Source organism: Polypterus senegalus, chromosome 16, assembly GCF_016835505.1.
Source record: "Polypterus senegalus isolate Bchr_013 chromosome 16, ASM1683550v1, whole genome shotgun sequence".
Classification (NCBI taxonomy): Eukaryota; Metazoa; Chordata; class Cladistia; order Polypteriformes; family Polypteridae; genus Polypterus; species Polypterus senegalus.
In genome coordinates this window covers 53659111-53682285 of record NC_053169.1, presented here as the reverse complement: position 1 = coordinate 53682285, position 23175 = coordinate 53659111, and the positions used below count along the sequence as shown (strand labels likewise).

General features: G+C 36.8%; 1 protein-coding gene across 4 annotated transcripts in view; it reads left to right on the top strand.

Annotated features, from left to right (window-relative positions):
* The first annotated feature begins 733 nt into the window (after window positions 1–733).
* Window positions 734–23175, top strand: part of lyst (lysosomal trafficking regulator) — a 299712-nt gene continuing 277270 nt past the window's right edge. For 3 of the 4 annotated variants that reach the window (XM_039737860.1, XM_039737863.1, XM_039737861.1), the window contains exons 1-2: window positions 734–792; window positions 1286–1502. In XM_039737860.1, the coding sequence (XP_039593794.1) occupies window positions 1422–1502 (81 nt within the window). In that variant the 5' untranslated portion in view covers window positions 734–792; window positions 1286–1421. The other variant, XM_039737864.1, reaches the window with a different exon arrangement.

Below are 23175 nucleotides of genomic sequence, written 5' to 3'. Positions count from 1 at the left end.
TCAGCAAATACAGAATAGCTTTATTGACAACTGCATGAGCAGACCTGTTGGGTGTATGTGTTTTTAAAATATGTATATATAAACTACAAACACGTATAATTACGGTGACCAATGTAGTTAAAGGAGGTTAAAAAAACTGTTTTGCTTTAAACACATATGTTAGTATAAGAAAATATTAAAATGAAAAATATTAAAATAAAAATATTAATATTATCAATATTTATTAATTATAATGGGAAATGAAAAATAGCTATAGTTGACATGAAACATGACACATGATAGAGAAAAATGGTTTTCATTTTTGCATTTAGCTCCAAAAAATATATAAAAATCCCAAGAAATAATTAAAACAATTTTTTCAGTGTATACTCGTGTAACTGATGTACTGTATATATAATGCTAATCAGACTTTTAACATGAGTTTTCTTCAGACTCGTGGTGCAGCTGTTTTGTATGTTTCCGTCGTACCTTGAAATGTAAGATTTTTAAAATATTAGCAAATGCGTAGCTATTATTTGGATTAAAATTCCTTACTCCGTAATTTACCTTACCTGCGAAAGATGCACCTCGCCTTTAAAGATGTGGGAGAGGGTTTCCTTGTCATTGACGTCACGAGGAAGAGACAGAGAGAGAGAGAGAGAGAGAGAGAGAGAGAGAAACTGAGACTGACAGAGAGAGAGCGAGCTGCTAGAGGCGGGATTCCATGGGCAGGACTTCCGGTGCGCGCTAGTACGTGTGCCTGTATGTCAGTTTCTCAGCTGCGTCGTCGTCGTAGTCGCCTTTGAGCCAGAGGTAGGTTTGTGCAGGTAGAAGCAAGTCGAAAGCGAAAGAGGGCTGCCGGCAGCTCATAGCGATATGTAAAGCTGGGGTGTAAGAACGATTCTCCTCAAGTACTGCCGTTTTCATATTTTTGTATGTTGCAGGCTGTACTTTTTGCGTCGTGGAAGTGGGATGTTTCATTTTATAGTTGCACATCTCTTAATCAGTTCAGGTGGCAGTGCTGAAGGTAGTGTTTGATTTATATTATGTTGTATTTTTTCTTATTTGAAAGCTGACATTACACTTTTTGAACGTCTTCTCTACGTAAAACGTGATGTGCAAAATGCAGTTTCTAGTATTGAATGTTGTTGCCGCCGCCGAGGGTGGGGGTGCACGCGTTTTAGCTGCGGGGGCTTGTTAAACTGTAAGCGGCGTCTACCTTGTCGCTCGTGACGATAGTGGGAGTCCGAGTGCTGGTAAATTCGTCCTGCTGTATCTGATTTGTACCTCTGTTTTGATTCTGCAGTATTAGTGCTATAAGAGATCGAGATATCCGCACCACAGAGATGCACTCCGGGAAACTTGACAGCCATTGTCTAACATTTCAACGGATGGGAGAGACAGAGGTTTAGCTTCAGCGAGTTTGGCACTCACGTACAGGCATGGCCAGCCTACATCCAATGAATCTGTCGAAGGCATGGGAAAGATACATCCATTGTAGGCTGCACGGGTCTAACCAGCAGGTAGGAGGACACTGCGTTGTTCACTCTCCTTTGCAGCATCACTCTGAAATGGACACATTGTTGTCAGGGATTCATTTTTTTTCGTTCTTTTTAATAAGCATACTTAATTTGACTATTTTTGTTATGAAGATTACTATAGTTATCTTTTGTAAATAAACTAAAAATATTACTTGGTAAAAGGTAATTTATAAAAAGGGAAAACATTCCTGAAACCATGTTCTTTTGTTTTTCACATTTTTAAACTTATACCTTTTATAATATAGACTCACTGAAAAAATTATTATGAATATCTGTACACCTGCTTTTCAATGGATTTATCTAACCCCTGTGTCTATTAATCACCTATCAGTTTCCTCAAGTACATGATTCAGTATTTCACTGAGAATTCTGTTGCATTACGTTTACTTGATGAGCTGAACAATCGGACAAGTAGTTTGGTAATCCAAGGCTGTTGGTTCATTTCTTGCCTATGACTCATTGTGATTTTGAGCAAGTTGTTTAACCTGTCTGTATTTGTATTTGTAGCTAGTAATCCACAAAGGGAGAAAATTAATCACATACCTTAAAATAGTTTTTTATTCCTAAGCTTTTGACAACCTACCAAGTGTCCTCATCAAAGGAAAATAATTAGAGATACAGGAATCAAAGGCAATATATAGCAAAATTGTTGGACATAAGTCTTTTTTATTATTTAGGTATCCTTTTTAAGCCTGCATGTACAGGGTCCATATCCAAATGTCTGTTAATGGCATTTTCATTTGAGAGTCATGATTCAGCTAGCTCTCTGGCACTTTTGCTTGCACTGTGTCCCAGTTAAATGTGTGTCTGGTTGAACTTGTATATGCGTATATTAGAGATTGTGTGTCCTTCCTACTGACAGCATTATGATGTTCTTGTCTGCATGTTGCGAGTGTTTTAGATGTTTGTCCCACATATACAGCTGGGCATGCACTACATAGTGTACTTTATACTGTGTTCTCTGTCTCTAATGCACATTTCTTGTTTTTGGCATTAAAAAAACAGTCTGCAGCATTTACAGGTTTATGGGTTATTTTGATACCTGATTTGGAGGGATTGTGCACTGTACTTTCCAGTACACCACCGTGATGAGAAGGGGTATGCTAAGTAGGACGTGAGATCAAGTTAGAGTCAATTGTTGGCTGAGGTCAGTGGTGCCTCATATGTAAGCATTGTTTGATAAATGTCTTTGGGGTAGCTGTTTGATGTGAACAGATGTGAAAGATAAGGTCTTTCATCCTTTTTAATATTTTCTGTATTACAGTGGATGTGAATCCTTCTGAACAGAGTCTTAACACATCTCCGTTTACGCAATGAGTGGTGATTGCTAGAAAAGTATAATATTTTGTCTGCACAACATTCCTTGCGCCTCATAATTAAGGCGGCATCATTACCACTTTCAATGGAGTCATGCAGGTACAGGTTTAGAAGCTTCAGTTAATGTTTACATCAGACTGTGATATGAATGTGATTGTGGGTTGCATGGTTATTTTTGCCAGATGGGCTGTTTTGAGTATTTCTGATACTAATGATATGAGATTTTCTCGCACAACAGTTTCTAGTTTACTTGGAATAATGTTAGAAACATCCACTGAGCAGCAGTTCTGCAGACAGAAGAGCCTTGTTGATGAAAGAGGTCAAAGGGGAATGGAAAGACTAATTTAACCAGATAGAAAGGCTGAAGTACTGTAACTCTTAGATAATTACTGTTGTACAACTCTGGAGAGCAGACAAGCATCTCGGATTGCAGAACATATCAAACCACAAGCAAAAGACCTCATCGAGTTCAACACTTGTCAGCCAAAATCAGAAAGCTGAAACTGCAGTGGTCACAGCCTCATCTAAACTGGACTGTTTAAAACTGGAAAAGCATATAGCCTGATGAATCTTGATTTCTGCTGCAGTGCACAGACGGTAGGGTCAGAAATGGATGCCAGCAGGATGAATCCATGTACCCAATCTGCCATGTGTCAATCAGTTATCGCTTGAATGCCAAAGCCTGTCCAAGTATTGTTCCTAACCATGTGAATTCCTTCATGGACATAATTTACCCATCTTCTAAAGACTACTTTCATCATGATAATATGCCATCTTACAAAGCGAGAATCATCTCCAGCTGGTTTCATGATCATGACAATGACTTAAGTGTTCTTTAGTGGCTTTCCTAGTCACCAGGGGCCTCATGTATAAATGGTGTGTATGCACAAACATGTTGCGTAAGCCCATTTCCACGCTCAAATTGCGATGTATAAAACCTAAACTTCGTGTAAAGCCATGCACATTTTCATGCTAGCTAAATGCTTGGCGTACACAGGTTCTCCGCTTGGTTTTGCACACTGGCAGCACCCAGGGTCAAAACAGTGCTTTTGTTCATGTGTGGTTTCCCTTTTTTAGATCCACATCCCTGACGCGGCTTTATAAATACATTGAAATTAACCACTTATTGCTTATTAGTTTAAGGCATCTGATTGTAATTAACCTGTAACAATATAATGGTCCACATATTAGCCAAACTATTCCAAATACCATAGCTGCTTTAGCGTTGTTACTCTCGATGGGCCACTCAGACTGTTTATCCCACTGTATCTTAGTGTGCATCCTGATCAGAAAGAGAATTATCGGTATACAGCATCAAGCACATGCTGCCTCAGCCATGCTGTCTATTGAACTGCTCTCAAACAGCAAATGCTTCAGAGCCTTTCCTGTAGGGACATCGTGGTTCAGAAACAGTTTCATTCCAAGAACTATAAATGCACTCAATCAGTACATCAAATGCTCCTTGTAGAACTGTTTGTACTTATTAGTACAATGACCTTACTATAAACTTGCGATACGGTTATAATATTGCACAACCTGCACCACTTTATAAAGTGCGTATTTACATATGATGACAATATCATTTTTAAGATGAAATGCAGCAAAGTATGTTTATTACATTATACAGATAAAATGTTAACATCATTTAGATAATCTATATTGTTAATAATTAAACATGTGAGGACACGGTGTAACAGCGCTAGCGAGGAGCTGGTGCCCATTCAGGGATTGTTCCTGCCTCGCGCTGTATTCTTGCTGGGGCTGGCGCGACACTGGAAGGATAGATGTATAGAATAAACATGTACTACAAAGATATTTCAATGTTCTTTAAAAGTTTTGAAGAATCGCCGTTCTAAGTAGATGGCTTAACATCCATTACATAGCTGATTGTGTGGTGATTGGTTACTTGGAGAAAGAAAAGGAAGGACAGGAATTGGGAGTTAGTACTTTGAAAGAGACAATACTGCTGGAATAAATTATTTAATCGAAGGTCGCGTCCGGTGCAGCAAGCATCTTACGGGAGGCAGGAACAATCTCTGGATAGGGTGCCAGCTCGTCACTACCACTGTGCCACCGTGTTCCCATATTTAAATAACATGCTATCATCATGAACATTATATCAAGTGTACATCTCCGTATTTTAAATATTCAGAGAGCTGTAATATTACGAATGTAATGGATTCTTTGTCCTGTTGGAGGAAGAGAAAGCCCGTTTAAGAAGCACATGATTCACACACAGAGCACATAGAAGAACACATACAAAACCAAACATTTGACGTGCTACTTTAGTTACAATGGTACAAATTTGAAAAACTAGTAAATTAAATGGTATAAAGATTAAGTTTATGATGTTCTTCTTTAAAGACAAAATAAACTATGTGATTAAAGTTGACATTTCAAGCTTATTTCTCACTGTGTCCCTATTTTTTTTTTCTTTTCTCTGTACCCTAATAAGCTTTTGTATGACACTTAGACGGTGGGCTACGACTCACCTTTTCACGGCAACTTTGATATCTGACAACTTCTTTTTTTATTCCGGTTACTGTGCGACTTTGTGAACTTGAGCTTTTAAGTTTCTCTGACACTCTGTCACTCGATCAACTTCCTTTTGTTGTTTATACCACTGTTTAAACCAGCAAATCGTACGTTTTTCCTTGCCACCACTTGGTACAGAGATCCCTTGCTATATCGCGCTTCAACTTTCGCGGATTTTAAATGTAAGCATATCTTAATATATATCATGGATTTTTCGCTGGTTCGCGGATTTCTGCAGACAATGGATCTTTTAATTTATGGTACATGCTTCCTCAGTTTGTTTTCCCAGTTGATTTCATTCAAGGGAAGCTATTGGCGGATGGCTGAGAAGCTACCCAATCGGAGCACATATTACGTATTAAATAAAACTCCTCAATGATGTAAGATATGCTTCCCACGCGGTGCTTCGCACACTTCAAAGCTCTGACAGCCTGTATTGATTTTTGATTGTTTGCTTTTCTCTGTCTCTCTCATTCTCTCTGACATTCTCTCCTCCTGACGGAGGGGGTGTGAGCAGAGGGGCTGTTTGCACAGTGGCTGTTTGCTTAGATACGGACACGCCTGTAAAAAATGCTGAAAGACTACCTTCACATTGATCCCTTCATAAAAGCCCAGCAGCCCTATTGATTTTTGCTTGTTTACTTCTCTCTCTCTCTTTGACATTTTTTGCTCCTGATGCGCGCACTTCTTAGAAGAGGAAGATATGTTTGCATTCTTTTAATTGTGAGAAAGAACTGTCATATCTGTCTTGTCATGGAGCACAGTTTAAACTTTTGACTAAAGGGTGTTCTTTCATGTCTAGAGGGCTCTAATAATGTTAAAAACGTATTTAGAAGGTCGTAAACAGGTTTTCAATTCTCTAACTGCAAAAATATTAGATTTATAAATAAAGAATCCTACTTTGTGGAAATTAATTTATCTGTCAGGAGCGTATTAACTGCGATAAACGAGGGTTTACTGTATAACTGTGCGGAGAATATTTATAGTGTGGGAGAGTTTCTAAGGGCTTAAAATATATAAAAATAACCATGCAAACATATGGTTTCTACTTCACGGATTTTCACCTATCGCGTGGGCGGTTCTGGAAAGCAACCCCCGCGATCGAGGAGGGATTACTGTATTTGTTGAAATTCTTCTATTCCCCACCCCCATGCTTTTGCAATTGCCTTTTCACAGAACACTAAGCTTAAGGGCTATTTATAATGATTTGCATATTCAGAGAGGCGTAATTCTGGGAGGAGTTTGGGTGGGGCAGCAGGCGTGTGCATGTGCGTTACTTTTCATGCTGACCAGGATTTATGGAGCGGAAGAACTTGGAAGTTGGCGAACGCACAGATTTATGCATCTGGATTTTTGTGTGCATATGCACATTTCTGCTTTTGTCGTTATGCCATGTTTTAATGTGAATTCTACGCACAGCATTATGCATGAGGCCCCAGGTCTGTATCCAGTAGAACTTCTTAGGAATTTGATAGAACTGGATATTCGCAGCATGGATGTGCAACTGACAGATCTCTCTATTATAAAAAAAAAAAAATCTTGGAAGATATGTGATTTTCTTGGAGACACTTTAACACTTAACGTGCGTTCAGCAACCCCCCTCCCCCCCAACAATGCGAGCAGCAGACACACGAAGTGGCTGGTGTGTAGCGCGCCCCCCCTTGTGGTCGAGCGAAGTGAGCAGGGGGCAAAGCACCCTAGTTTGCTTAAAATAAATGATGTAATCATGTCAGCATAGCACAAAATCTCAAAGGAGTGTTTCCAATATTTTCTGGAATCCATGCCCAAAAGAACTGAGGCTGTTTTGAGAGCAAAAGGAGACCCTACATAGCTTTGTGGTTCTAATAATTTGCTCAGTGAATGTATAATCCTTACACTAAGAAGTACATTTTCTGTTCTTTGGCATACAAATGGTTACATTTTATGTCTATGTGTATATAAATAGATGGCTTTGATGCAGTATCCTTGTTTACAGACACAGCTTTACCTGATCATTTTTGCACTCTTGAGTGAATTCCAGCATCCATAGCTCATTTTCACATCCTGTTTTAGAGCGTTAATTCAAAGTGTTGAGAACTGTGTTAGAGATGGTGCTTTAGGCCTTACTGAATATCCTTTTTTATTTTTGTGGTATTCTGTTTAAGGAAGAAAAACATTTTAGAGTATGGGGACTGGCTTCATGTGCCAAAGGGAAAGTTTGTATTTTATTTTCAGTTTTATTAGCTTTGATTTTTTTTTTCATTTTTATATTCTTTGTTATAAAAATTGGGTAAATAAACCATAAGACAGCTGGTGATTATTTATTTATTAAAAATTATTAGCTGAGTTACCTTCCATTGTATTGGTGAGAAAGTAAAAAGGTTAAAAGTAATTTTGAAATTTTTATTACCAAATTTTTCTATCTTTTGAACTGGTTGCATTTAGCACACACTAGTATGGAATCTTCTTTATTTACAGTATTGGTGACTTTTCCTTTGTGGCGCAAATACCCTCAAACTTCAATAAATATCCCTGTAAACAATATGGCCTCACTTACAAGGCTTGGGGTCATGACACAAACTGTAAGGAGAATACTTAAAAGAAAAAGTGAAATGTAATGAGCAACAGTAGGACCTGGATTTCTTGTTTGAAATGCAAGTGTGCACCTCCATGCAACTATTTCTCTGTCAATAGATCACACTTCAGTTTTTTAATAGAACTCCGGTTTCAAAAGACCGAATGGTGTTTCCCAGCTTTGTCTGGGTATTATCACTAAGCTTTGTTGTAAATTCAAAGTGGGGGAGAAACCATTATGTTTAGATTAAATATAATTAGTAATCGCAATTAATTGAGGTTTAAGTCAGCTGTGGATTTATGACTACTGTCTCTGAGTGGGCGTGTGAAGTGGGGGTAGGTTAGATATTCAAAAGCTGTATGTCATAAGCTTAGCCTATGGTGAGAAGTATCCGTGAGCCAAATTTCAAGTGTTTGGGCTGGAAAACAAAGTTGTGGTTTAAGAATAAAAAACAAAGTTGTGCTTTATAGATTTAGAGATACTTGGATTTATAAATGGGATTGTTCTCAAATATCTGTATATACGAACAACATCCTGATTCTGACCCATGATAATTACATAGCAAGGAGCTGATAAACCTATAATTTTAAGATTTAATATTTGTAGTTTATTGAAAGTACATTTGAATGATATGTAATGGTTTACATGTCTTATTTGAATATTCTTCTCTTTTTTATCACATTAGTTGCTTAAAATTACCTAAACTTGATTAACTTGAATATATTCTTATACCCAGGTGATTTTATTACTTAGCCTCTGGACATTTACACAAATAATGTACAAATGTGATTTTACAAGATGGATACAGCTTGCAAAAAAATAACATGGCTATAAGAACTCATCTGTTGTAACTTTTCAGTAATAAGCTATTATATATATATAATATTCAAAAAAGATTCTTACACATGTGTTAGCTACCAGCTCCTTACTTAAATCAAGAGAGGATATCAGACTTGGCAACTACAGTTGTTGGTCTTGTTGCTGGCACATGTCAGTTTATATGACTAAATATCACTGGGCATATCAAATTATGGGACTGCATGAGAACTTTCCAGCACAGTTGTTATTCCCCTTTTTCAGACAACCAACAACATGTAGCCTGATTGAGCCAGTGGTGCATGAAGGGTGAACATGTACAGGGTGGTCCAAATCTAATTATGCAGATCCAGATCATCTGGATGACTTTGATTTATGCGGGGATGATTCCAGTTCGGTGCGAAGACGATTCTTCATGTCTTCAGTTCGCACACTTCTCGATGGTCTGGGATTTTTTGGGTGTAAAAAACTTAAGTTATAGCGTAATGAAAATTGCATAATTAGATCTGCACCACCCTATACAGTGACAATCTCCTTCATTTGCTTCCAAACTGGCTGTGTGTTAAATGGAGCTGCATGAAAACATAAGCTATACAGTATGTGTGGAATACCAGGGAAGCCTTTATTGTTAACAGAATGCAGGCCCATGCAAGAATTTGATTGCAATAAAAATGCATTACTTTTGATAATTAAGAAAAGAATATTTCTGTATTTGAGACTTATTACTAAGAAAATCACAAGTGATCTTTTTATTATATTAAAGTAACTTTGGAACATTAAACTGAGCATCTTATCTTTTCAATTCTTCTGTGGTGATGTAAAGATAAGAAACTACATAATACAGTGTTTACTGTTGGCCCAGTGCTACTTTCTGTCAGCACTGAATAATAAAGCATTTTGTGAGAGCCACTGTTGTCTGCTGATCAAGTAGCAATGTATTAAAAAAGGTGACAGTGATATCCCTTTGTTAATTGGACTGTTTCAAAGCATTTCTGTATTAATTTGGTGTTGTAGTGGTTAACATTTTAAGCAGAAGTAGACTAATGTGATGATGAGTAATGCCACTCATGTTTGTCAGAATAGCCAGTAGAGGAAAACATACTGTAGTACTTTAGCAATTCACTTAACATATAGAGTACTTTAGTTACTGCTGTGGTAAGATTTTATCTACTTGAGCTGTGTTCCAGTATTCTGCTTCAATTAACTATATTACCAATGCTGGCTGTTGCTTTTTTCCAAACCTTTTCATCTGCATAGTTTTGAAAGCTATAGTAGTTCTAATAGTGCAGTTAAATATTCTTGCTGAGGAACAACTCATTTATTAATACCTGAAATTGAGTTTTGCATTTATAGAAAAATGCCAGCAAGGATGCTGGTGTATAAATGCTTTCTTCATTATTAAACGTTTTAATGTGCAATATGTTAAGATGCCTGACCTCTGGTTACTAGTCAGTCACATATAAAAAAAGTCCAATGCAGCTAAAGAAATTATTTACTCACAATTTAAAAAAAATTGACTTTTTACTTGCAGTGATACATGTCAGTTGATTAGAGCTGTCTGTAGCATTCTGTCTGGTGAAATTGTTAGTATAGTACTGGTTGCCCTTATTGAATTTGTAAACAAAATGCAAATCTGCATGTGACCAACTTTAAAACCGAGTTAGTCAGCAGTGTCAACATATGCAGAGCTGTTTATACCCATACTGACAATTTATGTGTTAAATCTTTTCCATTTCAATTTTACGTCAGGAAATGTCCAGAAAGTGTAGGGGGCAACATTTCAATATACAAGAACATAAAAAATTGACAAACAAGGGGAGACTATTCAGTCCATCATGATTGTTTGTTTAGCCAGTAGCTAAACTGTCCCAATATCTCATTCACATACTTCTTAAAGGTTGTCAAGGTTTGTGCTTCAACTGTTTGTTATGGTAGTTTGTTTCAGATTCCTACCACTCTTTGCATAAAGAAATGTTTCCTAGCTTCAGTCTTAAATGCACTTTCCCTTAATTTCCATTGATGTCCTTCAGTATGTGATTCACCGTTAAGCTGAAACAATTCTGCTGGATCTACTTTATCAATGCCTTTTGACCTGGGTTAGGTCCCCACACAGTCTCCTCTGCTTGAGACTAAACAGGGAACATTTTTAGCCTGTCAGAGTAGGACATGTCCTTAACACAGATTCAAATGTTAACAGTTCACACACATGCAAGGATCGTCCTTCCTACATTTACAACATGTGTACCTGTTACAATGTACACACTTCTCTCTATGCTGTGGTTTCTATTACACACCTGAAAGAAAGAGACAATATATGTGAAAACATCACACTAATGCAGCATTATTTGAAAACTAGCAAAATACCCGCGCTTGGCAGCGGAGAAGTAGTGTATTAAAGAAGTAAAGAAAAAGAAAAGGAAACATTTTGAAAATAACGTAACATGATTGTCAATGTAATTGTTTTGTCACTGTTATGAATGTTGCTGTCATATAAATATATATATATATATAATATATATATATATATATAATATATATATAATATATATATATAACATATATATAACATATATATATATATATATATATATATATATATATATATATATATATATATATATATATATATATATATATATATATATATATATATATATATATATATATATATATATATATATATATATATATATATATATATATATATATATATATATATATATATATATATATATATATATATACAGTGGTGTGAAAAACTATTTGCCCCCTTTCTGATTTCTTATTCTTTTGCATGTTTGTCACACAAAATGTTTCTGATCATCAAACACATTTAACCATTAGTCAAATATAACACAAGTAAACACAAAATGCAGTTTGTAAATGGTGGTTTTTATTATTTAGGGAGAAAAAAAAATCCAAACCTGCATGGCCCTGTGTGAAAAAGTAATTGCCCCCTGAACCTAATAACAGGTTGGGCCACCCTTAGCAGCAATAACTGCAATCAAGCGTTTGCGATAACTTGCAATGAGTCTTTTACAGCGCTCTGGAGGAATTTTCATCTTTGCAGAATTGTTGTAATTCAGCTTTATTTGAGGGTTTTCTAGCATGAACCGCCTTTTTAAGGTCATGCCATAGCATCTCAATTGGATTCAGGTCAGGACTTTGACTAGGCCACTCCAAAGTCTTCATTTTGTTTTTCTTCAGCCATTCAGAGGTGGATTTGCTGGTGTGTTTTGGGTCATTGTCCTGTTGCAGCACCCAAGATCGCCTCAGCTTGAGTTGATGAACAGATGGCCGGACATTCTCCTTCAGGATTTTTTGGTAGACCGTAGAATTCATGGTTCCATCTATCACAGCAAGCCTTCCAGGTCCTGAAGCAGCAAAACAACCCCAGACCATCACACTACCACCACCATATTTTACTGTTGGTATGATTTTTCTGAAATGCTGTGTTCCTTTTACGCCAGATGTAACGGGACATTTGCCTTCCAAAAAGTTCAACTTTTGTCTCATCAGTCCACAAGGTATTTTCCCAAAAGTCTTGGCAATCATTGAGATATTTCTTAGCAAAATTGAGACGAGCCCTAATGTTCTTTTTGCTTAACAGTGGTTTGCGTCTTGGAAATCTGCCATGCAGGCCGTTTTTGCCCAGTATCTTTCTTATGGTGGAGTCGTGAACACTGACCTTAATTGAGGCAAGTGAGGCCTGCAGTTCTTTAGACGTTGTCCTGGGGTCTTTGTGACCTCTCGGATAAGTCGTCTCTGCGCTCTTGGGGTAATTTTGGTTGGCCGGCCACTCCTGGGAAGGTTCACTACTGTTCCATGTTTTTGCCATTTGTGGATAATGGCTCTCACTGTGGTTTGCTGGAGTCCCAAAGCTTTAGAAATGACTTTATAACCTTTACCATACTGATAGATCTCAATTACTTCTGTTCTCATTTGTTCTTGAATTTCTTTGGATCTTGGCATGATGTTTAGCTTTTGAGTTGCTTTTGGTCTACTTCTCTGTGTCAGGCAGCTCCTATTTAAGTGATTTCTTGATTAAAACAGGTGTGGCAGTAATCAGGCCTGGGGTGGCTACAGAAATTGAACTCAGGTGTGATACACCACAGTTAGGTTATTTTTAACAAGGGGCAATTACTTTTTCACACAGGGCCATGTAGGTTTGGATTTTTTCTCCCTAAATAATAAAACCATCATTTAAAAACTGCATTTTGTGTTTACTTGTGTTATATTTGACTAATGGTTACATGTGTTTGATGATCAGAAACATTTTGTGTGACAAACATGCAAAAGAATAAGAAATCAGAAAGGGGGCAAATAGTTTTTCACACCACTGTATGTATATGTATATACACATATATATACATATATACATATGTGCACAAAACCACGCTTTTATCAAGGCTTCCGTCGGGTAGTCTTTTGAAATGAAATTTTCCTCCAATCAGTTGTAGCAACGCGCTTTCTTCCGACTGTTACATTTTTGTAGCTCTGATGTGCACATCAATGTAATCGGTGTACCAGGAAATCGTGCATTGCCAGAAGTTTCCCTTTGCTTGGAATGCAAAGTGTGAGTAAATGCGTTATTTTTTAAGGCGTTATGAAGCACATGCATCGAAGCTTCTCAGCTGTGCTTGTGCTAAGAAAAGGAAACATTTTAAAAATAACTTAACACGATTGTCAATGTAACCTTTTGTAAGTAGTGCCTGGAGGATTTAGAGTGTGGAGAAACTGTAGAGACAGCGTGTGTATTAACTTGTGGATTTTTCTGTGAGTATTTGGTGGCAGCGTCACAAAGTTGGTTCGTCAAGACTGCGTTAGCTGCGGAGCTCAGCTCACAGTGAAATGAGGTGAATGGGAGGGGAGATGATGACGTGACTCTCCCACCCACCTTAACTGTCAATCCCCCATGACAGTCTCTCGGAATTTGCATAAGCACAGCCCCTCACCAGTAATTTTAACTTAGTTACAAAGTGATCAAAACTCTCGTTTATATCCTGCGTCCTCTCATTAAACTTTTATCCCGCATTAGCCGTGGGCATGACAAATGCCAGTGGCAGCCTGTCTATGAACCTACACCTACACGGAAAGTTGGAGAGTAAGTCAGACAGTCAGTCAGTCCTTTGCCTTTTATTAGTATAGATGAACAGCATCATATCGGGTGTGAATTTATGCTGGCACTGTTAGTTAGACTATATTAGGGAAAATGGATTCCCTAATATAGTCTAAGCATAATGTTCTTCAATTTATAATAAGTAGTTTTTATGATATAAGCTAACATTTGCCCCTTCAATTGCTTTCTGAGCATTGCTTAGGTGATAAAAACATGTTAACATAAACCCCTAAATCCTTTTCAGGTGTTGTTGCCTGTAGGACAGTGTCTCCCATCTTGTATTTATAATTGACATTCCCTTTGGCTATTTGTAGGTCTTTGCACTGTTCTACATTAAAATGTATTTTCCAGATGTTTACCCAGATCTGAAGTTTGTCTGTCTTTTTGAATTTTAGTGTATGCTATTGCTCCAGTTTCAATGTCCTCTATGAATTTTGCAAGTTTACGAACTATACAAGAATCCGTGTCATTAATATAAATCAGAACAACTAATGGACCAAGGACAGGTCCCTGAGATCCAGTTTTGTAGGGTACCTCTGATGCCTCAAATCTATACACCACCCACATAACTAATATGAAAGATATTGCATATGAGCATGATGTGAAAAGTTAGTTATATTGGAGAGCCTCAGGCAGAAGCAAAACAAAATATTCTGGCAGTATTTGACAGAAAGAAATTTACATCAGTTTGTGGCATATGGCAATAGGAAATGAGAAGTTTAGACGCAGCCTAGATGCGTCCTTTTTTCTTCCATTTATAAGCTCTGCATTAGTGGCTGTTGGCAGATTGCTATGGTTAGTTGCATTGCCTCTAAACTGTTATGCACACTTGCAGAACATTCACCTGTCAATCAGAATATTCAACTGTCAATCATCTTGTCATCATGGTTGCTTGTCAAATCAGTAACCAGAATGTAAATGCAGTAAGTTTCTCTACATATATAATTATTTCCTGTAATTTATTTGCCTTTCTTAGTATGGTATACCTTTTTATGGCTGTCCAATGGTGTATTATTTTGTATTGGATGACTTTACAAAGGCTGCAGCCTTTACTCCCAAAGGCTAATAAAATATGTTGACACTTGATTTCACACTCTCTTCCTACATTACGTGTCTGCTTGCTTATATAAAGGGGATCAGTAAGACAAAGTCTCAAATACATGAGAGGTTTTGGGCAAATTTGGGAACAAAGCATGTTTTTGTGCAGCTAGCTTAACTTGGTTTAGCAAGAAAAGTAATGTAGAACACAATCCTTGAGACATGATCTGATTGTGTTTTTAAAACAGTTACTTGCAAAATGATAAAATATACATGATATATTTTAAGTATTGTATTAAATAGCATGGTGAGTACAAAAGAGAGACCCTTATGAAAAGTAATGAAAAGAAATCCTAACATATTTTCTGACGTGTATTGCTGCCTTATAGTAATATTGGCACTTTTAAGTAATGGGGCAATATGAATTACTAGAGGTAATTTTTTAAATAGTTCCATTTTATAAATGTATTTATTGTACTATTTTATCAGATTCTTGAAATAAAAAAAATGTTGTCTTTAAAGTATGAATAAACATTCTATATTATCATAAGACAAAATCAACTCGGATACTTTTACATGTATTGCCTGTGTTTAGCTTTTGCAAAACATATTTCAGCATTTATTAAAAAGAAAGTACTTAAGCTCATCATGATGACATCTTATTTTTTATTTGGAGGAATGGCAATATTCATTACATCCAATATATTAAAGAGTCACCAGGAATTTATAAACATGTTTTTATTTGAAAAGAAGTAAAAAAAAAAAAAGTGCCATAATTATGTATGAACAAGCAATCATGCTTAGTAGGCTCAGATTGACAAATGTGCAAAGAATGTAACTTTGTGAATAATAATCCATTTCACCTGATAGTCCTTTCAAAATTGAAATAAAATCAATCTAGGTACATTAAATCTTTTTATAATAATTAATGACATTTGTATACCACTTTTCTAATCTATTCAACCTCTGCAACCATCACCAATGTGTAGCAGCCATCTGGATGATGCAGAGGTAGCTATTCTTGTGACAGTACACTCATTACACATTAGCTGTTAGATGGTTAAGAGGTGACAGATAGTTAGCAAGCAAGGGAACAGAGGATATAATTAGTTATCCAGAATGACCAGGCCTTGATGGGCAATTTAGCCGGACATCGAAAAACATGCTAATCTTTTTGAAAGACACACAAAGATCTTTTATGATAGAGAATCAGGACCTCTGTTTTACATCTCTTCCAAAGGATGGTGCCAATGTTAAGAGCACAGTGTTCCCATCACTGCACTGGGGCATTAGAATCCATATACAGATCACAGGATAAGGTACCCCTGATGGTTTCACCAACAACACTTCCAGCATAAACACATGCTTTTCCTAGATGGTCTTCCATCCTAGTACTGGCCAGGCCCAAACATGTTTAGTTTCAAGCAGATTAGCTGTTCTGGTGTAAGATATAAGCTGAATATCCAAATTTCAAATTAACCGTGAACAGGATGGGAATCTGATGCTAGAAGTTTAATAATCACTAATATTTCTAACCTGTGAATTTTAAGTCATCAGTTAAGCTAGCATCATATCTTTGGTTTGGGAAATACATGTCAAGAACACAGAAGGCAGTAACTTTCTCTGTAATCCTACCTTCCATAGTAAATGTGAGTGAGACCACAACAGGCGGAGTGGTGGCTCTGAGGCTAGGGATCTTTACTGGCAATCGGAAGGTTGCCTGTTCGAATCCTGTAAATGCCAATAGGGACTCTGCTCAATTGCTGAGTGCTTTGAGTAGTGAGAAAAGCGCTATATAAATGCAAAGAATTATTATTAAAGAATTATTGTAACACGTAGTACTTGCAGTTTGTCAATTAGTCATATAGCCATTTCTTATGAGTTACTTTTTTAACTTGCTTTCTTTCTTAAATGTCCTGTGAACATCATTTGTCAGTCTGGTGTTGTTTTCTGGACCATTTTCCAACTTTTAGAGTTAGACTGTGGTGTCATTAAGTAATTCAAAATCATTAAATGCTCAGATTTTAAATGTATGCCATACAGTGCTCATCATCGGCCTACAACCTTTAACATGTAATTTCCAAACAAATGCAGAAGTGTTAGTTGAATATTGTTTTTTTCTTAAGCATAATGTAGCTAATTTGAATTTTGTTGGGTATTGGGTACTATTCGTTTGTTGCTGGAAATGGAACATAAAATTCTGAGTGATATATTTTTTAATCAATGTTTTATCCATACAGCCGTACGCCTAGTCGCCTGTGCATCTGTTTTTATTGACTGCTTGAATTTGGAAGTCCTGTGTAGTTGTGAAACTAACTCTTGTGATGTGACCCGTCACTTATCTAAGTACAGTGGAACCTCGGTTTACAAACGTCTCGGTACACGTACAACTCGGCTCACGACCAAAAAGTTTGCCTCAGTTCACTACCACACACTCGGTATACGAACAAGCCAATTTCCCTTTCGGTTTGTGCGCGCCGATGATTTCCGCACGTGTTGCATTGTTCTCGGTCAGACATGCATGCTTGCACATGCGTACCTGCTTTCGCTGTGAACTCTTTGTGCTCTATTCCATTTCCCTTCCGGTTTGTACGTGCTGATTAGTGTATTTAAGCATGTGTTGAGCTGCTCTCTGTTCATTGTTCTCAGTCAGACGTGCGTGCTTTACCTGTGATCACTTTGTGCTCTACAGTATTTTGTGTGCTTTTGCAGTTAACCATGGCTGCTAAGCAAGTGAAGAGTGGTGAGAAGAAAGTTTTGAAGAAAATTGAAATCGAAGTAAAGAAAGAAATTATTGAAAAGTTTGAGCGTGGCATTCATGTTATTGATCTTGCCGCCGAGTACAAGAAGTCAAAATCTATGACTATTCTAAAGCAGAAAGAATCTTATTAAAGCAGCTGATGTTGCAAAAGGAGTTACAGCGTTAACCAGGCAGAGGCCTCAAGTGCTGAAAGAGGTGGAAAAACTGTTGCTAGTGTGGCTGAACGAGAAGCAACTTGCAGGGGATAGTGTAAGTGAGGCGATGTTATGCGAGAAAGCCAGAAAGATTCATGGCGATTTGCTGCAAGACAATCCTTCTACGAGTGCCGAAAGTGAGGAATTTAAAGCCAGTAGAGGATGGTTTGAAAACTTTCGCAAAAGAAGTAGCATTCATAGTGTGGTAAGGCATGGAGAGGCTGCTAGTTCCGACGCTGAAGCTGCGAAAGCATTTGTGAAAAATTTCACAAAATTAGTGGAGGACGAAGGCTACATCCCGCAACAAGTCTTAAACTGTGACGAGACCGGATTGTTCTTGAAGAGGATTCCTACATTACCCAGGAAGAGTAGGCTATGCCCGGCCATAAACCAATGAAGAACAGTTTAACCGTTTTGTTGTGTGCTAACGCTAGTGGTGACGTAAAAATCAAGCCGCTACTCGTTTACCAATTTGAGAACCCTCGTGCTTTTAAGCAGCACAACGTAACCAAAGTCAGACTGCCTGTAATGTGGAGGGCAAACACGAAGGGGTGGGTCACAAGGACCTTGTTTTTGGAATGGCTGCACAAGGCTTTCGCTCCTGCCGTGAAGCGATATCTCGAAGAGAATAACCTGCCTAAAAAATGCCTTCTTCTGATGGACAATGCACTGGCACACCCTCCAAATTTGGTTGACGATCTGGTCAAGGAGTACGACTTTATTAAGGTCGTGTTCCTCCCTCCCAACACGACTCCTCTTCTGCAGCCCATGGACCAGCAGGTTATTTCAAATTTCAAGAAACTGTACACCAAAGGACTATTCACCAGGTGTTTCAATGTGACCGAGGAGACGTCTTTCACCCTGAAAGAGTTCTGGAAGAACCATTTTAATATCGTTCATTGTCTTGGCCTCATTGATAAAGCCTGGGAAGACGTCACACACCGCACATTGATCTTGGCCTGGAAGAAACTTTGGCCTGAATGCGTTCCTGAACAGGTTTTATAAAGCTTTGAGCCTCCTGTTGTGGATGAGATTGTGTCCATGGGCAAAAGCATGGGTCTTGAAATGGACAATGAGTACATCGAGGAGCTGGTCCTGGATCACAAGGAGGAGCTGACGACTGAGGAACTCACTGAACTCTAGCAGGAGCAGCTTTGGTTGCTCACTGAGGAGCATTTCTTCGGGGGAGAAAGGACGGTTATAAAAAGTGATGTGATAAAAGCCATCATGGAAAAATGGAACGAGTGCCAGGATTTTTTCGAAAAGAACCACCCTGACAAAGCGGTTATGAACAGAGTGATAAACATGATGAACGATAATGTCGACTCGCATTTCAGAAAAATTTTAATGCGTAGGAAAAGGCAAGTCACATTAGACCGCTATTTCACTAAGTCTTGTCCACCAGCTAAACAGCTAAAAACACCAGAAACCCAAGAAATCACAACAGAGAAAACGCCTGAAGTAAAACATCCCTCCATCGCGGAGCCGGACTCTCCCTCAAAACTGTAACCTCCTCTCCACCCAGTTCCTCCTCACTTCATGCCAGAACTCGACTCATGCATGGTTAGTTTTCTTGGTGGTTTTTGTATTACGGATTTTTCAAAAGTTAATTTTTCAGTTCGTAGCGTGAATTGTTGCAATGTTACTTTTCTCTTTTTTCAAATGTTCGTTTTTTTCCCCCTGTGCTTAAAACTCATTGTAAAAGAAGTGTTTATTGTACAGCGATCGAGTTGTAAGGCTATTAGTGTAAACTCCTGCAGTGTTACTTTCTTGGTTGCTTGTGGTTGGTTTTTAAATAAATTTCAGATTTGTTCTAATTTTCCTTTTTTTCCCCTGTGCTTAAAACTCATTTTAAAATAAGTGTTTACAGTGATCGGGTCATAAGGCTATAGCGTGAAATCTTGCAATGTTTGTTTTCTCTGTTGTTCAAGGTTTTTTCTGTGTTATTCAATGTTTTTACATTTAGTTTACTATTAGATGTGCATTCTATCATATAATTAACTATATTTGTGCTTAAAAATCTTTAAAAAAAAAAATCTATTTACATACAGTTCATACGGTCTGGAATGGATTAATTGTATTTACATACAGTCCTATGGGGGAAATTGCTTCGGCTCATGACCAACTCGGTTTACGACCAGAGTTTTGGAACGAATTATGGTCGTTAACCGAGGTTCCACTGTATGTGTTGTGTGCTGGCAAACATATTCATTTCTGAAGTGCTTGGAGGCCAGAAATTTCACAGCTAATCTGTGAACAACTTTGTGTCTGCTTCTTCTCCTATTGGTTGCTGTTGTATTCTCGATATTCTATTAAAATGCTGAAATGTTTAATCAAACCATATTATTAGTAGTGATAACAATGTGCACATCATTAGTGATATGTGCCATTATTGATGGTCTGTAAGGTAAAACTTAAGGGATTGATGGACTTGAGATACAGTTTTGCAAATGTAAAAATCCTATTTCAGAGGTTTCCAGGTATGTTTTAGGCAGTATTTACAGTAAATATTACTTATTTCCCTTTGTAGTCTATTCTACCGACTTACTCAGTTTAAAGAGTATGTAATGTAATAACGAGAGTCCAAATTGAAATGGTTAAATTGTTCTGTGACTTTAAAAGCGCAGTGTAGGATTAATACAATACAGTATCTGATGGTGCTTGTTGATGCCTTTTTAATATAATAAATGAGAATCTTTTGTCCATTCAAACATTTGTTTGCAACCTTGGTATGAGAGTGAATGTTTTAATATTTTAAATGTTTAAAAACATTTTACAATAAATTTAGAAAACAAAAGGACTTTGGGGGAAAAAGAATTAATCTAAAATCTTGATGAAAAAAACTAATATTTTGAAATTAAGAAATCTAGTGCCTGCTGCTCACCAGTACTGAGTAGGAGCTAACTAAGAATGGAGGCCAATATTAGTAAAGTGAATAGCTTGGCCGACCACATGTAAAGATTAACAAAAGTTTATTAATATACTGAAATTTGTCATTTAGAGCTTATAAAGATAAGTATAATGTTTTGAATTGGATACTTTGTTCAACAGGAAGTCAAACCAGCGTAATTCTAAATGAGAGCTCAATGTGTGTCATAAGACAAGCAGCTGAGTTGTGTGCCATATGGAGTTTATTTTGTTTAGCCATATTCATGTTTTCTGAGGTTGCAACAGCAATATGTTGGTTAAAATAAGAGGTTTATTATTAAATGAAAAAAGAAAACATCAGATGCTGCAGCAGCATGTATGAAATGTTTAGGATAACTGATAAATTGTGAAGGAACCATTTCCAACTTGACTTCAGCTTATGGACAGAGGATCTTGCATACTTCCATAGAACACTTTGGAAAGACTTTAATTTACACCTCTTTCACTGATGGTAAATTTGTTCAAGTCCACATCAGAAATGCGGCCCAAATCACTACCTTCTAAATACCATGACAAAATATGGTAAACTTAATTTGATGGTTGGGAATGTTAGGGTTTTATTGAATGTGGCATTTTTTGTTACGACTTAGTCTCCCATAGAATATTTTGAAAAAATGTAGAGGATTATTATTATTTTTTTAATTCTGTATAAGCAGTGTTTAATCTTTTGAATTATAGGTTTCTCCTTGGATATTTTTCAGTTGATAGCAACCCTTGCCCTCTGATGAGGCAGCTATCTTAGATATAATCCTTGGTCTCTTTTTGGACATTTGTTAGGGGTTTTCTTGTTCCTAAGCCATCTCCAGACCACGCACATACAATACACTTCTCAGGCCCCTTTGGTCTCTAGATCCCATTATAATGTGATACCCTAAATGTAATAATTTCTTACTTATTATAGCAGTCTGCCTCCTGAAACTTTGTCTTAGTGATTTACTCTTTCTGGTAGCCAGGAGAGAAGACTTCTACTTCATAATATATATCAGTTTGGTTGCAAGTAATGAGGTAAAAATTTGACAGACAGTACTGTAAGCCTATTTTGTGTTCCTTTATCTGATGTTGATCTGCTGTTCTCGCATGAATGCTAGTAACTTGATCAAACACTGCGTTGTTTAATCGTATTCTTTCTAAATAATGGTAAACACTTGCTTAAATATGTCACAAATCATGTTTCAAGTGTGGGTTGGAAGTATAAGACTAAAAGAAACACAAATATGAACATTTGCAACAAGATGTTCTCTTATTTTTCTAGAATTTATGATGTGTAGATATTTACATTTTTGTATATTGGGCAAAATGCTAAGGTTTTAAAGTTTGTACATTCTGCTGTGAAGATCAACAATAAAGCTGTGCTATTATTACCATGCAGAATGATTCATTTTTCATTGCTATACCATTTATTTTTTTGAGATATTTGGTTTTACATGGGATTTACTATACTAACTAAATTATACATTTGTCCACAGAACTGCAGTAAAATTTTATATACAGTATTACTAATAACAGTAATAGTAACATTTTTAAATAAGTATTAAAATGAGTAATACTGCTGTTATTGCTATATCTTTGGTTTTTAAGCCTTCTTTCTGATTGCATTTTAAAGCCTGTTTTTTTTGGCTTTGTTCAACGTGCAGATTTTTACATTATGAAGATGACTTTTTATTAGATAATACTGTACAAGCAAGGGAGCACAGTACTGAGAAAGAGTGCATTGTCTAAGAATACACCCATAACATATCTCATGAAAGCCACTTTTCAGTTCCCTATAACAAGATGCCTAAATAAATTCTGGGCTCTATTTTAACATATCTGTAAAATGTGTAGAACTGTTTCTATTATAATGAATTGTTTTTACTTTGTAGTACTCATTTGCCCTTGCAGTTTATGGCTGTGGAAATTACTTTAAGTGGACTCAAGAATACAATTTTTGGATATTTATTGGATAATGTGGTATTACTTCTAACAGGGTAATATTTTGTCAATATAGTGCAAGCATTAATATGCTACTGCACTAGATTCCTTCTCCACTTTGGTTTAAATTGTGGAGGAGCAGGTTTAGAAAATGAAAGAGAGAGCAAAAAATAGTTGAAATTGTTTATAGCTTTAAATAACTTTGCTTTTTTGCTGAATATTATGTTGTTCAGTTGACTTTTCATGTCTAGTTTAATATGTCATTATGTTGTCTAGTTTTTCTTAACAAGTGTTCTGTATAGTACATAAAAATAAACAATAAAATTAAAGTCCAACCTATAGATTTGGTATGCATTTTTTCATTTTATTTGTCATAAGCTTGATTTTAAAATTGGTCTCTAGTCTAAATAGCAGAAACCTTAAAAGTGGAGTTACACTGCATTACTTCCTAGAGCCAGTTCCTTTCTTCTTTGTTTTGACAC